Source organism: Aulostomus chinensis, chromosome 8 (assembly GCF_037954235.1).
Source record: "Aulostomus chinensis isolate RoL2024-O1b breed Wild chromosome 8, RoL_Achi_v1.0, whole genome shotgun sequence".
In the NCBI taxonomy this organism is placed as follows: domain Eukaryota; kingdom Metazoa; phylum Chordata; class Actinopteri; order Syngnathiformes; family Aulostomidae; genus Aulostomus; species Aulostomus chinensis.
This window is the reverse complement of record NC_141327.1, coordinates 16433868-16450034: the sequence shown is the minus strand read 5'-3', so window position 1 is coordinate 16450034 and position 16167 is coordinate 16433868. Positions and strand designations below refer to the sequence as shown.

The following is a 16167-nucleotide window of genomic DNA, read 5'->3' as shown; positions in this document are numbered from 1 at the left end:
CAATGAATAACAGAATAATTTCCATTCAGTTCACTATGGATAATCACATTTCAGTTGCAATATCAGTGAAAACAATCACAGTATGACATTTTTTCTAAATCTTAGAGTTAGAAAATGATCCGAGTGATTTGTAGGCTTGTTTTCTATTTTCCGGTTAATAAACGTATCTCTGCTAAGGGAAACTATCGTATCTAATTTAGGAAGTTAGATGATCATTTACACACACACACACACACACACACACACACACACACACACACACACACACATCAAATTACCCCCCCCACTGTCTTTACAGAATGATAGACATAAGACAGCCAAGTCACAACTACTACCAGAGAGATGGTAGTGTGTGCTTTTTGCATTTGCGTGTGTACGTGTGTGTGTGTGTGTGTGTGTGTGTGTGTGTGTGTGCATGTTTTAGAAAATATATTGTAATTAGGTCTTTCGACTGGAGGGATGGAGTCTCAGGAGTCCTTAAAAATACACACACACACACACACACACACACACAGAAAAAGTAGATAGTCACACACACCAGCAATGAGCAGTAAAGAAAGTGAAAGATCTTTCGCAGCAGTTTGATGGGAGGGTGATGAAAAGAGGAAGAGCTGTGTGAAGAGGTGGTGCAATAAAAATGTGCAGGGGGACCCCAGGTGGACCCTGACAGCCACGAAAACTGTATCAGAAGTGTTGCTCTTAATAATGCATGAATGTGTCTGCGGTGGTTGAAGGGCCGCTGCCTCGTGCGCTCGGCCCCTTAATGAAGTTAGGCACGTCTGTCTCACGCCGCTGCCAGAAAGTCATGAATAAACATCAGCCGGCTAATTAAAGTCAGCGCTGCCATCTGTAGTACTCATCAGTAAACAAGCGGCAATGAGGGGTCTCGTGCTCGCTGGGAGTTGCAGGAAACGGAGGAGTGGTAACACCATCCTTCACTTTATCTTTAGTACAGCATGGGGAAAAAAAAAAACTTGTGATGAGTGGAGAAGTGTTGGAAATAGAAGCAGAAAACTTAATGCCACTGATACTATGGAGAAGTTTTACTAGTTATAAAATACCACAGAGGGAAGAGTAAATGTATAAATTCACTCTTATTAACCTCAGTGTGTCAAAATCCCAAAAACTAATGTGATGAAGACGAAGTACGAGCATGTTTGGCTGTGAGAAACATCAGCCTGCAGTTATCTGTTAGGATTTAATCAGCTAACCACGAAAAGATCAACTGTTTATTTTTTTAATGCCACGTGTAACTCTCTGTTGTCACAGTCTATACGGTCCCTGTCAGAACAACAGCAGATAGGAACCGACAGGACATTAATGAGTAGGTGACACAAATAGATCAGATGATAAATGAAAGGTGGTAAAAGAGTTATATAATAATATACATAACATGATCAACATGTCCAACAATCATACAAGTTCATGAAAAACTGTGGCAACTTGAGATGTTGCGATACTTTATCATTTCATTGAACGGTCGCTCTCTCTTTGTTCATGAATGGGATGTATACAACAACGTCAAGTCATTTCAGGTGCTGAGAACAGATTCTTTACCTGAGGACTCAAACCTTTAAACTGGCCTTTCCTAAACCCTTCTGGAGGTTTGCAATTCCGCAAACTCATGGGAACACAGGGGAGTTTTGTATTTACAAAATTCACGCGAATTCGTCGCAGAAAGTTGGAAAATGTTGCGTTTTCGGTCGATGGGGAGCCGCCATTTTCTCAAGGTGAAATGGATTCTTTGACGTCGGTCCTGCGTCGCTGTGTGACACCTCATGACCTTGTGTTCACATTCATGTGAAAACATCGAAGAAAACAAACTGGTCTCATTAATGACATGAGATTCAGGCAACCTCTGCCTTTTGTGCATACGGTACTGTGGTTAATTTCACCACAGAAGCACTGTTTTTGTCTGGGTTAGGGTTTTAAAAACATCTATGAACTTGTGTTTTTACAGCAGAATGTTTTCTGGAATATTTATTATCATAGGAAGGAATCAGCTATGATTCTTTGAGTTGGCTAGTCATTAGAAATGGAGGGGGGTGTTGCATTTTTTTTTTTTACAACAAATTGAAATTTTACTGCCCATAAAAAGGAAAAAAAAAAACACAAAAAAATTCAACAAAATATTATCACAATGTTTAAGAAAAGCTACAGCAAAATCAAACATTTTTGACCTCCACAATCACAAAATCACTCTTGGAGGGAATGAATCAAACTCTCAAGCTGTTGGTTACCAAAAAATAGGCCTTTTGATGGATATTTTAAAGATTGCTGAATCCCTGATGTATGTTTCCTTGAATCTCACACTCATCTCTTCCACCCACAGCCTGTAACTGTAACCTTCACGCCCGAAGGTGTCGTTTCAACATGGAGCTGTATAAGTTGTCAGGGAGGAAGAGCGGAGGAGTCTGCCTCAACTGTCGCCACAACACGGCAGGTCGCCATTGTCACTACTGCAAGGAGGGCTACTACCGAGACCTGTCCAAACCCATCTCACACAGGAAAGCCTGCAAGGGTATGGCGCTCTTTCTTTCTTTTCCTTTATTGTCCCTTCTGTGCATGCAAACACACACGGTCTCTCTCTTGCTCACACACACACACACACACACCTACGTACATTTCTGTGGTCTTTTACAGCAGCTTTGCAGTTAGAGAGAAATATTAGCATACTTTAGCGGGACTGATTAAGTCTACATGGAGCTGTTCAGAGGCACATCCAGCATGACCTCCATCCTCAGTACCTTGGACTACCGAGATCATTTGGATCTACAGGAGTTTGAGATGAATTACAGGAAATGGGGGGAAGCCTGCAGTTTTTACATTCCTGAGCCTTGTCTCACCCTCATCTCACTCTGTCAGAGGAGATGAGTTGGAGGTCTGTTGGGATTGAGGAGGTCGTGTCGGTATGGGCTGCTTGAGTGGGTGTTCCCTCTTTGACACTGAGTTATTTGGCTTTATTTGAGGAATGGGGGGGGGGGGGTCAGGATGGTTGGAGAGGGGATGACAGAACAAGCAAAACAAACAGACTCGAGGTGTGAAATGATCCAGTCCCAAAGACGAATCAGAACCCAGACAGAGAAAATAAAAGAAGACAAAGCCAAAGTCAGGTTGAGAAGGGTGGCGAGAGAGTGAAGGATGGGAGGGATGGGTGGAGGATAAATGGAACACACCCCCATGCAGGTGTGCTAGCAGCTCAATGCTGGGATGAATTGCCTGCCATCAACCCTCACCGCAGCTAATAAGGGTCAAAGAAAGAAAGGAGGAAGAGGAGGAAGGGGGGCGTGATTGAAAAGAGAGAAGGTATGTTTTCTCACCTCTCCGATAGCTGCAGGGAAAGATAACAGCGGCAGAATCCCTGTGCAAACAAGCCCAGAGAGCTGTTTCTCTAGTACATGCACATTTGTAGGCCGCACGCTTCCGAAGACAGTTGACGAGGAAATATTAGCCACCTGCCCACAGTTTAAGCCTGCGTTTTCCCAAATCACTCAGCAGGAAATAAATAAACTGACCACCATTTGACAGGTCTGAGGAGTGAAACATCTGATGTCAGTGCAGGCGAGACCTTCTGGAGTTTATTCTGCTGCATTCATGGCTTTAAAGGAGTAGTCATGGTTCCATCAACGCATTTTGATGCGCATTTTTCATTACAAAACGGTTTAAGATTTTCTTTTAACCCCCCCCCCCACACACTTTTGCAGAAAGCTTGAAAAAAAAAAGTTTAAATGCAAAAAAAGAGAGATAAGCTCAACGACAAACCCGCTGTTTCTGCTGCCAGCATCTTCGTGGAAACTTTGTCTTCATGTCCAGACAGCTTGCAACATGGCTGATACTTGCTGGCACGGAAGAAAAATTACAGCTCAACCAACTTAAAATAATTCCTCTCTCCATTTTTTGCCGGTAGATGGCTGCAGATAACATGGACAACCTCTTCTTCTTCTGCTCTGATAAATATCGCGTAGCTCCAAACCAGCTGATTTGAATGTGACGAACCCCCCCCCCCCCCGCCCCTTTTTTTTGTAGACATTTACTAAAATTTGCTTGACAATGAAATGGAAACACAGCAGATAAATTCACAGCAGACAAAGCGAACAGCCCTCCAGCCACTCATGACCATTAACACCTTCCGTGGCTTTGGGCCAATTCTCCTGGGAATGCAAACACACATTCATCATGGCGGGACAGTGTGTAGCATTAACCCCTATCATCTGCTGTGCCTGGTGAGTCGGCTAACTGTGCTGATTTAACCTCTGTTTTGTTGTTGATTGAACACCCTTTCTCATATGCACAAGATTCTTTCAGCATCCCATAACATTAACATTCATGAGTGCTACTGGGGGTCCTGCTGAGGGTCCTGCTGGGGTAAATGATAGCCTAATATATGATTCAATCTGTGCCAGATTATTAACCAAAGAAAAAAGGTACATAGTTATGATATATTTTCTCCTGTAGCTCAAACATATTAGATGATGAGACTTTAACATGTGGTAACAGAAAACACATGTTTTATTCCGGCAAAATGCGGGTCACCAGAGGAGGCCGAGCCATTGGGGTTTGCTGCTCTGAAGCCGATAAACAAAATTCAAGAGAAATAAACACGCAAAAACTTTACTGTGACTTTAAACCATCTTCACCATGATGACAACACTGCCTACTGGCAGATGGAGATGTAGATGTGATGTTTAGAGATGTAGATGTTTCGAATTTGATAGAGTTTGAAATTAATTTGCTGGCACGGAAGAAAATAATAAATAATCATAACAGGAATACTAAAATAACTCCTCTCTCCATTTTTTGCTGGTAGATGGCTGTAGATAACACGGAAGACCTCTTCTTCTTCTTCTTCTGCTCTGATAAATATCGCATAGCTCCAAAACACTGAATTTGAAACTCTGGAATATGTGCATATTGAAAATGAGTCATGAAGTGAAAGTGAATCTCTCATCTCTGGATTGAGCTGACCCCGTACGTGCACGTGGGGCCGGTCCTCTATTTGGACTGTGTGGAAGGTTGTGATCGTTAGTGACCTGGAGCTGGGTCACTAACGATCACAGCTTTGTGCCTCTGAAGGCTGATTTCCTCACGATATGATACCATCAGATCCAGACACAATTCTGAATCAATTCTATAACCGAACAGTTGTCCCTCAAAGTAAGTTGTATCATCCTTCCAAATCTATTCTTATTATAATGGTCCCGAGAGCTACAAGCAGGACTGCAGCCATGCTGGACTCATGACATGCAATCATCTCACCACATCAGAATGGCCCACATTCACTGCTGCTTCTCACACAAGTACAACATTTCACCAACTCTACAATTGTCATCTCCTAGTTTTATTCAGTTGAATCCATGAAATTTACCAGAGTTTTTGCACTTCAAGCCCAAGGAAGCCTTTCCAAGTCCCACTGAGGTATTCAGTTACAGGAACAGTAGAGGATTGGTGGTAATTACACCAAACTGACAAATGATACCAAGCATGTACTGTTTCTTGTGCCAATTTAAATGTTTTAGCAAACTATATTTGGAAAGTTATAGATGAAGACAAAATATGTGTGTCATTGTATTACTCTCTTTCTCTCTGTGTGTATTAATGAACTTAAAGTACCACACACGGCTTTTTCCTCGTGTCAATCACCTTTATGCGCTGTCAAGTCTCACCCCTGCCAAATTCCCTCAGGTTTACCACATCATAACTCAACATACTTCAATGAAACTCAAACCGCAGAACTAATTTCTGTCCGCTCCTCCTGCGGCGTGAGCGATGCACCGAAGTGACAGCAATTAAGAGCTTTGGTTATTTATTGAGCTCAAAGTGAGCTCTTTCGCTCTGTGGCTTTTGGAAGAGAATGAGCGCCGCGGTAGCGCGAGCAGGTCGAGGAGCACTAAGAGTTTGCTTTTATATGCGTAACATAATCTTACCTTGAAAAGCTCCTCATTTCCATAGGAGGTCATAGGGAGTAAAGGAGAGCTGAGCCAAATGTATAACTTCACCCCTCATTGAGGAGGAGTGTAAACACCAGCTCTTGGTTGCATCTTTCACCGAATAAAAGCACAAAAATATGCTTAAAGTTTCACTTGAAAAAAAAAAGAGAGAGAGATGTAGCCTTGTGGGTGGTCCTTGAACCTCGGACCAAGAAAACAAATATCGCCCCACAGTGATACGACCCTCCACAGCTTTATTTTAGAGATTTTTTGAAGTCGAGTGTGAATCTGTATGGAATGACTGATAACTGCTCTTGATTACTCCTCCTCAGAGACTCATCGACTCTCAGTAAAATCAATCTGCAGCAGCTTTTGTGACTGATGGATAGAAAACAGTCAAACCATCATGTAACTGCACGGGTCAGTCTGGGATGATGGAGAACATATTTTGCATAGAGGAGAAATCCGGCCGTGATTGAACGATGGTCCGTCTCAACCAGAATAATATGTTGGGAAAACTTCTCTCCTGTCCTCAGCATATGTCTTCCATTGACACGGTCCGATTTTTTTTTTTTTTACAGGCCACATATAAAATGTTTTCTGCTTTGGATTTGAAAAAAAATAACAATTTTGAGCTCCCTTTTTCTTTTTTTTTTTAACATCAAGCAGTAATAGTGTCCAATAGAATGACTCACCACTCAATAAAATACCACCATGAGGTACTACAACACAATAACGCACATGTTTTTGAAGCCGTTAAAGTAGTAATCTCAGATATTTTCAATCCATTGCATTTGCAGTTGAAACACTGACAGAAAAACAAAACATAAAGTTTGTTGTGAAGTAGTCCAGTGAGCAGGACGACGGCCATCTTCAGCATCTTTCGACTGCAGAGGAAGAAGAAGAAGAAGAAGAAGTGCAGCATTCGCACTGATATGTTTTCAATTTAAAAAAAAACTCTCTCTGTCAGTGAAGGCGTTTGAACATCTCAGAATTAATCTCCATCAAAAGTAACACGCCTAAATGGTATGTCACATGACCTTTAACATACAATGGGCATCCATGTTTGCAATGTAAACAGGAAGTAAATCATCAATACAGTACTACATGTGGGCGTGGTCATTTGCTTAGGTCAACCATGGTCTGGATGTTTAAACCTTCTACACTACACAGCTTCACTAAAAAAAAACAAAAAACAACAAAAGAGCAAAAAATGAGCCAGACTGTGGTTCCTCCCAGCATTTCCCCGAAATCAGTGCTCCATGTAGGAGACTGATGAAGCCGCTACTCCTGCCAAACTGCCATTAAATTTAACAGTCCAGTTGCTGCTAGCAAAGACAATCACGTCAACAAACTGCTCATCCAGGTTGACGGTCCAGGCTGAAACACGTATGTGATAGACGTGTGGTGAACCAGGGGCTGACATGTCATGACTGATAACATCCCACCAGGATGTTGACATCAGCATTTTCACAAGTCTCTGTTGCTGCTCTATGATACTGCTCCCCCCCCCCCCCCACCCCCCCAAAAAATTCTGGAAGCTGTTTTTACCATCACCATAGTTAAAGTCACCAAATCAACAAGGACTGACATCTTTAGGATGTAACTATTGTCATGTATAACCTACAATCTATGTGAACTAAAAACTCAATAAAAAAGTTTTCTGCTCTCCAAATATACTTGTGAGGGAACCTAATTATAACAGAACGCAGACTTGAGTTGCTTGGCTAAACTCCACAGCCAACGAATCATTCTTATTGGCTCGGGAAGCACAAATGGGGGGTATGAGAAGGGTGTGTGTGTGTATGTGTGTGTGTGTGTGGGGGGGGGGGGGTTGAGTTCAGACTTCAAACACCAGCTTTATAGTAACGATTGGCAGAGTTCAAAATCCTCACATTGTGCAATCTCAGGCTCAGGCGCGACCGCCTTCCTTTGAGAAAGCCCTCCCATTCACTGAGGACATTTTTTCATTCTTTTCTATGTAGCTCCCCTCTGAGAGACCAAAAACTGTCTTCATCAAGACGTGACAGTTACGCAGGACTAATCCCACAAATAGAGATGTATGTTAGGTAGCCCACAGGCTCGCTTGTAACCTACAATTATTATTATTATTATTATTATAAACATTTAGGTTTCCTTCAGTGTTTATGAAGTGTAAACACGCGGTGCTCTTGTCCCTCTATCTGCCGAAACCATCTAGAGCAGCCATGAAGCACTGCCACTTAACTGTTAAGTGGACACACACTTAAAAAAAAAAGCTCTCACACCCTCAAAGTATATCAGGCCTTCAGCAGAGATGTGGGTCATCCAGCCAGAGAATCAGCTAATTTGTCATCCAGCCGTACAGAGAGTCAGTCAGTCTTGCAGCCTTCAAGAGGGAAAGACCAAATATGTGTATGTGTGTGTGTGTGTATGTGTGCATGCGTGCGTGCGTGCGTAGGGGGAGAGAGTTTCCCACCTGTGGACCATGTGCTGTGGACCAGTTTACCGGCCGGCTGGAGGCTCTGAGGCTCTTAAATATTTAACCTGAGCTCTCTGATGCTCCGAGGAGAGACGCACTTTGCCCTCCTGAGCCTCAAATACCACTGACACACTCCTAAATTTACAGGCCTGGAGACGTGCTAGATGGGCCTCCACGCTCTTTTACAAGGGGTTCTGAGGCCATGTGTGTGTGTGTGTGTGTGTGTGTGTGTGTGTGTGTGTGTGTGTGTGTGTGTGTGTGTGAGAGTGTGTGTGTGTTGTTTTCCTCCCACGGAGATAGACACAACCATGAGGTTGACAGATTGATCTGATAAAGGTCCTAATAGGTGCACACACTTTCAAGGAGGCTCTCGGAGATGATAAGAAGTGCGAACAGCACAAGTACTCACACACGGAGGAGATAAGAGCAGCAACAGAAGCTGAATCACAGGAAACAGGCAATAAAGATAAAAGAGAGGGAGAGTGAGATGGAGAGGAGGGGGAGGCAGGCAACTGAAAGTCCTATAAAATTATAGCCATCCCGCTATGGAGGTTGTCTCTTGGTGCTTCACTTGATAATGTAGCTTTAAAAACAACAAATGTGTTGTTCCTAGAAGTCAGAGGTCAATCACTAAGAGAGCAAATAGCGTATTACGTTACCACTTTACAACAGCGGTTTCCCTGAGGCTGCCTGTAACCTGGATACCCCCAGACAGATCGTCTCTCATGGACTCAAATATTGAATAACCGCTAAATCAACGCCTGAGGTCAAAGTAAAGATACACACGACATCAGAAATACACCATATAAGCCTTTGAATAAAGATACAATAGAAACAAGTGTTTTTGGTTGCATGATGCATTCGAAATGTTAATTAAAATTGGTTGGATACATATTAAAGTCATATTTCTATGCTATTGGAATGAATGAACATATTATTATTGAAGTGTAATTATGCACTGTGGTTTTGAACATTGTGTGTGTGCGTGTGTGCGTGTGTTTGTGTGTGTGTGTGTGTGGTTAAAAAGAAAACAGGCCAAACCACTAAATATCCCCAAAGCTCAAAGTACATCATTCAACTCAACCTTTGATGGTTTTCAGAGTGACAAGTGACACTATGCAGAAAACAATCTCACGGGAGGGGCACAGACCCCAGAGGCTGCAGGAAATATGCACAGGGGTGAGGAATATATGACAGTTTGGTGGCAAATAGTGCTTTTTGGGCTTTGTAGTTTTTTTCATGAAAAGATTAGAAATGATAGATTAGGTGACGTGAAAGATTAGCTAGGCTGCTCTGGTCTGGATTAGACTGGCAGGATTTACTGTACGCGCCGTGGCTATTAACTCTAGCATCTCTCTTTCCAGTCACTACTATTTACATCCGCATGTAGATGAAAAGGAACAACTCTCAGACAACTATCATTCAACAGTGATTTCAAAACTGACAGGCCTTTGGCTGTGAAAGATATTAAGGTCTTTCTTGAACGATTTGGATGACATTCCTGAAGCATGTGTATTCTATCGACCCCCCAGTTGGGGAGGAAGTGTGACAGACGTTTTTGGGCTCACCTTCAAAGCCCAGAATTAATCAGAAACAGGCAATTAGGATTATCCATCATTATTTTATCATTTGGTAAACATGCACAAGATTTACCTCACACAGTGCCTCTGAACACACTCTCTCTCTCTCTCTCCCTCTCTCTCTCTCTCTCTCTCACACACACACACACACACATGCAGAGGTACACACATATTTATCATTCAGCAGGAGATGCAGACTGTGTCTAGGCAGGTTTTAATTATCATCGATGAGAAGCCTGCATACCAATTAGCTAACAAGCAAACAGCACTGAAATGTCAAGAAGTGTCTATCAATGTAGAGCCACAATTCTCAAAATGTCTACCCTCAGGGGTTAGCACAATTATGTCAGGAGGTACACCAAACTAAATCTGTAGTATCCTTTCAAAATCCTCCAAGAAAAATAATCCACCAGCAGCGTTCTGCACAGACCCGCTCCCATCCTCCTCTGATTGGCTCTAACCCTGACCCATTTCACTTCCTACACCTAATGGCCACAGTAGTATCCAATCAGAGGCAGAGAAGGGCAGTGGGCGGGTCCTCCAAGGTCAGTATGTGGCCAAGGTTACTCAGTAGAAACCGTCAGTACATCAGCTGAGTATGAAGTCCCAGAACCAACTGATAGAGCTAGAATTAATGTTAGCAGTACTAGCTTAGCCACTGGGAGTGCCAGCACTATTTGATGAGGTACTCAACAGGAAGTTGAGTGTTTCAAGGGGTACAGGACTCCAAAAACATTTGGAAACTATTTACATGGTGGTCTGACAGTGATGATGTCACACTGGCTTCAAAGTCGACTAAGTTCTGTCTCTATGTGCACACTCCCACCTGTCTCGCTCCACGCTACTGTTGTTGCCACCACCGCTGTCGTTGCTATATGCCCACCTGCACTCTCTGTAGATACTATATGTTTGTATCTCTCCACATGGGTGTGTGTGTGCGTGACCACTCACTGTGCCTCTCTTTCTTCCTGTTTCCTCACAGCATGTGATTGCCATCCCGTGGGTGCTGCTGGCAAAACCTGTAACCAAACCACAGGACAATGTCCCTGTAAAGACGGCGTGACTGGTATCACGTGCAACCGCTGTGCTAAAGGCTACCAGCAGAGCCGCTCGCCCATTGCCCCCTGCATAAGTACGTGGAACCAGACTTTACCATACCTGCCTCACTGTAGGAAAATACTGCACACCTTTAAAAGGGACCGGGAACATGTAAAATCACATCTATGCTCCACATCTAGTCATGCTGCAAACCCATTTTCATCTTTTCTTCAGACAAGCCCTTCCCTGACCAGTAAATCTACCCGCTTAAACAAACACATTATTAAACGGGAACTCTCAAGGTCACAGTGGTGCAGCCTCCCCAAACTACCACCATAAATCTGAGGATAGACCCCGAGTGTCTTAGATAAGAGTGAGGGAAGCTTGGGTCAGTCTCAGCATTCACTGAAGACCTGAAGTATCCTTGCACTGTGATAAAGAGATGTAGTACTGCCTGAGCGAAGGTCTGCTCTTGAAGCCCTGTGGAAGCCGTGATAATTCATGGTTATTGATCGTCTCTTTTGTATTCTTCTGGAAACACCTTTTAATTGGAGCTTTTGTCATTCAAAAGTTACAAAAGGAATCTATCTCTGCATTGATATGCACGGCCAAGGTCTGATGCATTCTCTGAGTGATTTCCTGGGAATGTTCAGGTGTCAAACACGCTCAGAGTCCCTCTCTCATGGCTGCTGTAGTTTTCATTTTGCGCAGCCTTCTGTTAAATTGATCCACATTACTTGCCAAGGCTGATTTTTAACAGTAAATTGGATTATATCTTCAACTTCATATATGCAGTCCAACCCTGTCAAACAAAAATCTAGGGAAACAAGCCCATGATTGGAACCGGATTTGGCTGCATAAAGATGGAGGATGGCGGGGCTTCAGGTGCCACTGTGTTGGCAGAAATTGTTTTTCTTGTCATCACAGAGCAATCCGTAATGGGAGGGGACCTCATTATGTCGGCGAGCGTTCGTATCATTCCAGATTCTGATTGATGTGCTAGGTTTGCTCTCTCAGATCTGAAAAAAAAATCTGATGAAAAAGACTTGATTCGGTCCTTGTTCCCTCATACACAGAGTCTGCACCTCTGCACACTGTTTTGCCACTGTGTCTAGACTTCTCTGTTTGCATGTGGTTTTATGTCCTTGTACGTACACCTCCTTGTTTCTCTATACAAATGTTTTCAAGGGCCCCTTCCATCTGTCCGCTGTAATATACAAGACATTACGTGTGTTTTATATCTTCTGCACCATCCCGCTCCTTTTGCAGATAAGAGGGCCGTTCTTCACGCACGGTTCCTCTCACTATCAACTTCCTAAAGTAGCGACTTGAAAGTATAAAAGTGTATGAAGGACAGCTCAGAGAATCAATTCATCCAAACTGCAACAGCAAAGACACGACTTGAATAACGGCACGACAAAGAAGTAGAAATGTTTTGAGCTGGATGATGATGGATCATGCACACGATGGAACTTCCTCAAAAAAATATTCAACAGAGAGAAATCGGACTGATTGTTCCATTTGTGAATGAGGAGCTTAAAAGTACAAAAGATTCAGAATTCATGGGTGAGGACCGATGAGGATCAAAGGAATCCTGCAGTATGTGAATACGAGAGGAAGTGTGACCCTCAGCTCATAGCATTGGTGGCGGGGCAAGAACACAGTTCTTTGACTTAAGCAAAGGTAGAAAAACTCTGAGAATATTTTTAAGTATTTAACCCAAGTATTAAAGTACAAGTACATATTCTACATGATGTTTGTGTATTCCAGTGCTTGGTAGCTTTCGATAATAGAACCACAGAGCTCGAAAAGGTCGTGTTACGTCTTCCAGTTGCTGTAATTGGGTTCTCTTGAAGTTGGAAATATTAAGCATGTTAAGTTTTTATAAGAAGACAAAAATCAGTCAACACAAAATTAACTGATTAACAACAGACATCATTAGGATTAGGGATGCCGCTGTTTCAAGATTTATGTTTTAACCCTTACAAGCCACCCAGCATCGGCTTGTGTATGTAAGAAAGCAAATATGTTCCCCATCAATCGTGAGTAGAAAACAACTGTGCCTTTACACTGAAAGCTTGTCTGTTGAAAAACAAAACAAAACAGAAAATAGCATTAATACATTTAACAGAATTGTTTCCTCTTTTGTTTTACATTCTCTCTCTCTCTCTCACACACACACACACACACACAAACACACACACACACACACACACACACACACACACACATATATATGAAAGAACTATCTCATGATCTCTGTTTGTGTTTGGTCCTGGAACAGAGATTCCAGTAACTCCTCCTACAACTCCAGCCAGCAGTACAGAGGACCCTTCAGGTGAGTCCTGCCTCTGTTATATTTATATTCATATTCATACTCCACTTCTGTGAAAACCCACCCTGCGTTGAAGGCAAAATGAGGAGCATACTTGTAGAGAATGTGTTGTGCAAGTGCATGATTTGGAAACAGTTCCATGCCTCACTCAGATTTTTTTTTTCCTACAAGTGTAAAAAGAGAGTTTGGGATAAATTGGCTCCCTATTGCCCCCCCTCCCCTCCTTATTAGGGGGCTTCATGAATATTAAACCCATTAGCAGCAACCCTGGGATGTGCCTCCTTTAATCTCTCACACTTTCTCAATTAATCAGTCTAACTGCGGCACAGTGGGGTGTTGGGCTCACATACAGCGCAGGAGCCCAGCGGCTTGTTTGATTTTTTTCATCTCTCCAAGCTTCCTTCTGCCAGAATTTCCTGTCTGACACAGAGAAGTGAGAGACGGATGGATTTTCAGGCCTGAAAAATGCTCTTTTACTTTCCAGATGATTCATGTTTAACAGCTTACTGTAACATTGCGGTACACATAGACTGAGCTCACAGATTTTACAACTTCGAAAGGCATTATGTGACATTAAGGTTATGTATCTTTTATCAAATAATATATTTTGACTTGTTTGATTTAAAAAAAACAAGAAACCCTATCATTTTTTTTCTCTTTTCCTACACCAGCTAACAGTTCTTTTTGTTGTTATTTATGAAACTATGGCTACAGTGTGAAATGACTCCTGTTTCCTGTGGAATTCAGTGGTTCAGCAGTCATTTTTACAACTGAATTGTCAGTAATCACCAGCAGGGAGGTAATGCCATCACCAACATGGTTGTTTGTATTTTTCTGGATGTCATAGATGAATTCTGATCCAATTCATGTGAAAGGGTTGAAAGGAGAGTGTTCTGGCCTTCGGAAATCATCTTGATTGCTTCCTGAATCTGTGATCCAGAGGATCTATATTTGACTGAGTGCATTTTTGTGGAGAATGTGTGTTTTAATCAGAGAGTACTACGATCCCGCCCTGCATCAGGTGATCTGGAGGACTTCCTTTTTGTAAAACTCCACATGTGCACTGACTACTTTCTAGGTTACGGATTAGGTTCAGTGTATTTGTTGAATGCCGTCTTTGGAGAATGAGAGATTTATACAGTTGTTTTGTTACCTAGCAACATCAGATGCCGTATAGGTTTTATTTTTCTGCTACCAGTCAATAAACATACTGATTCATGTACTTTTGCACATCTCCGGAAGAGCAATTGCATTCATGAATGAATAAAACAACAATGTCAGTGCTCCATGAACACACTCGCTCCGTAGAAGAAAGACCTGCATTCTGCTCTTTGGCCTCATTGTGGAAAAAGTTGGGTAATCTGGCAGGCAGCAGCTTTCCTCAGCCAGGCGATTGCAGGAGGCCCAAGGTGTGTGTGTGTGTGTGTGTGTGTGTGTGTTCAAGAGGCTCCTGCAGCTGTTGTTGGGCCCTCTGAGGTCCCTAAACATACCCTGGAAAGATTTGATTGACAGCAGAGTCCTACAGATCCTACAGGTCCCCAACCCTCCTCCACCTCTATTTCTTTTCTCCTCCAGCCTCTTTTCGCTCACCTACACCTCTTTCGTCTCCCTGCGTTTCACGCTTTGTCTTTACATAACACTGTGTGCGGTGCTGAACTAGAATATCTGGAGTTTCTCTGGGCCCCCTTGTCAGGACTCTTTTCTTGGGGTGGAGGGATTTTTCTTCACCTCATTAAGGGACTACTGTGAGTGCAGGACCTACATTCAAGCTATGTCTTGAAATATTGGATTATCAAACCACAAACTCTTTCATCATTGAAAAGTAAATAAAATTTTGAGTGTGATTCACTTCGTGGTTTCGGGTATGAAAACTAAACCACGACCAGTTGCTCTCAGAAATCTCTGCCCACGGCTACAACCTGGTTTAAAACTGAAATAAAAAATCCCCTTCTTCTAATCCCATTTATTAAATGTGTCATTGAACCTATGTAAACAAAACCTGAAGGAGACTGTGCAATGATTTGGACCATGTAGCTACAGATAATCTAATCACCGTGGAGAGTTCTGGGAATTCCGTCTGGTATGTCATGACGGACGTGGGTCTGTTCAGCTCAGAGAGGCTGAAATCAAGCAGACTGAGAGGACAGGGAAGCTTGACAAGCGTCCGCTGCTGGTCATGTCAGAATAGTGAGGACCAACCTGAGGCTCCAGGCTCAAAGACCTCACCCTCTGAGCCCCTCAGGAGGTTGTAAAGCAGCTCGGCCGGGTATTTGAACAGCTATGGTATCACCAAATATGAGATTGCAAACAGATGTGAGCAATATTTTCCACCAACAGTAAAAGTATCAGAGTAAATATTATTATTATGAATGAAGTAAATCCTTGAATCATTATTATAAATGTTATTATTAGCAGTAGCATGACTTGTAACGATTTTTGTGAATGGAAAATACACAAAGTAATACAGCAATAAACCATTTTTAAAAATTACAAAGCGAGTATTAATTTCGATAACGTACACGATTAGTTCTGGATGTAGGAGAAGAAGATGAAGAAGGTGCTTTTAACCCGAGGGGAAGGAAGACAAGGGAAGTTTTTGTTAAAAAAAATAAAAGGAGCGATGAAAAACATGAGAGAGAAGAAGAAGAAAACAATGTAGAGGAAGTTTGGGTGTGAGTGGGAAATTAATTACATGTGAAAAAGGAAAAACGTGTGTGAGACAAGAGTGTGCTTGGCTGACAGCTGTTGGGCAGGTGCCTCGTTGGGCCTCAGCTGGATGGAGGGGGGTATGATTTTTTTTTGGTTGCGAGGGGAAAATAGATGGAT

General features: G+C 42.6%; 1 protein-coding gene across 2 annotated transcripts in view; it reads left to right on the top strand.

The window, feature by feature from the left end:
* ntn1a (netrin 1a) overlaps positions 1-16167 on the top strand; it is a 58855-nt gene that overhangs the window by 30007 nt on the left and 12681 nt on the right. For both annotated transcript variants that reach the window (XM_086211286.1, XM_086211287.1), the window contains exons 3-5: positions 2333-2521; positions 10951-11100; positions 13291-13344. In XM_086211286.1, coding sequence (XP_086067412.1) covers positions 2333-2521; positions 10951-11100; positions 13291-13344 — 393 coding nt within the window. The remainder of the gene's footprint in view (positions 1-2332; positions 2522-10950; positions 11101-13290; positions 13345-16167) is intronic.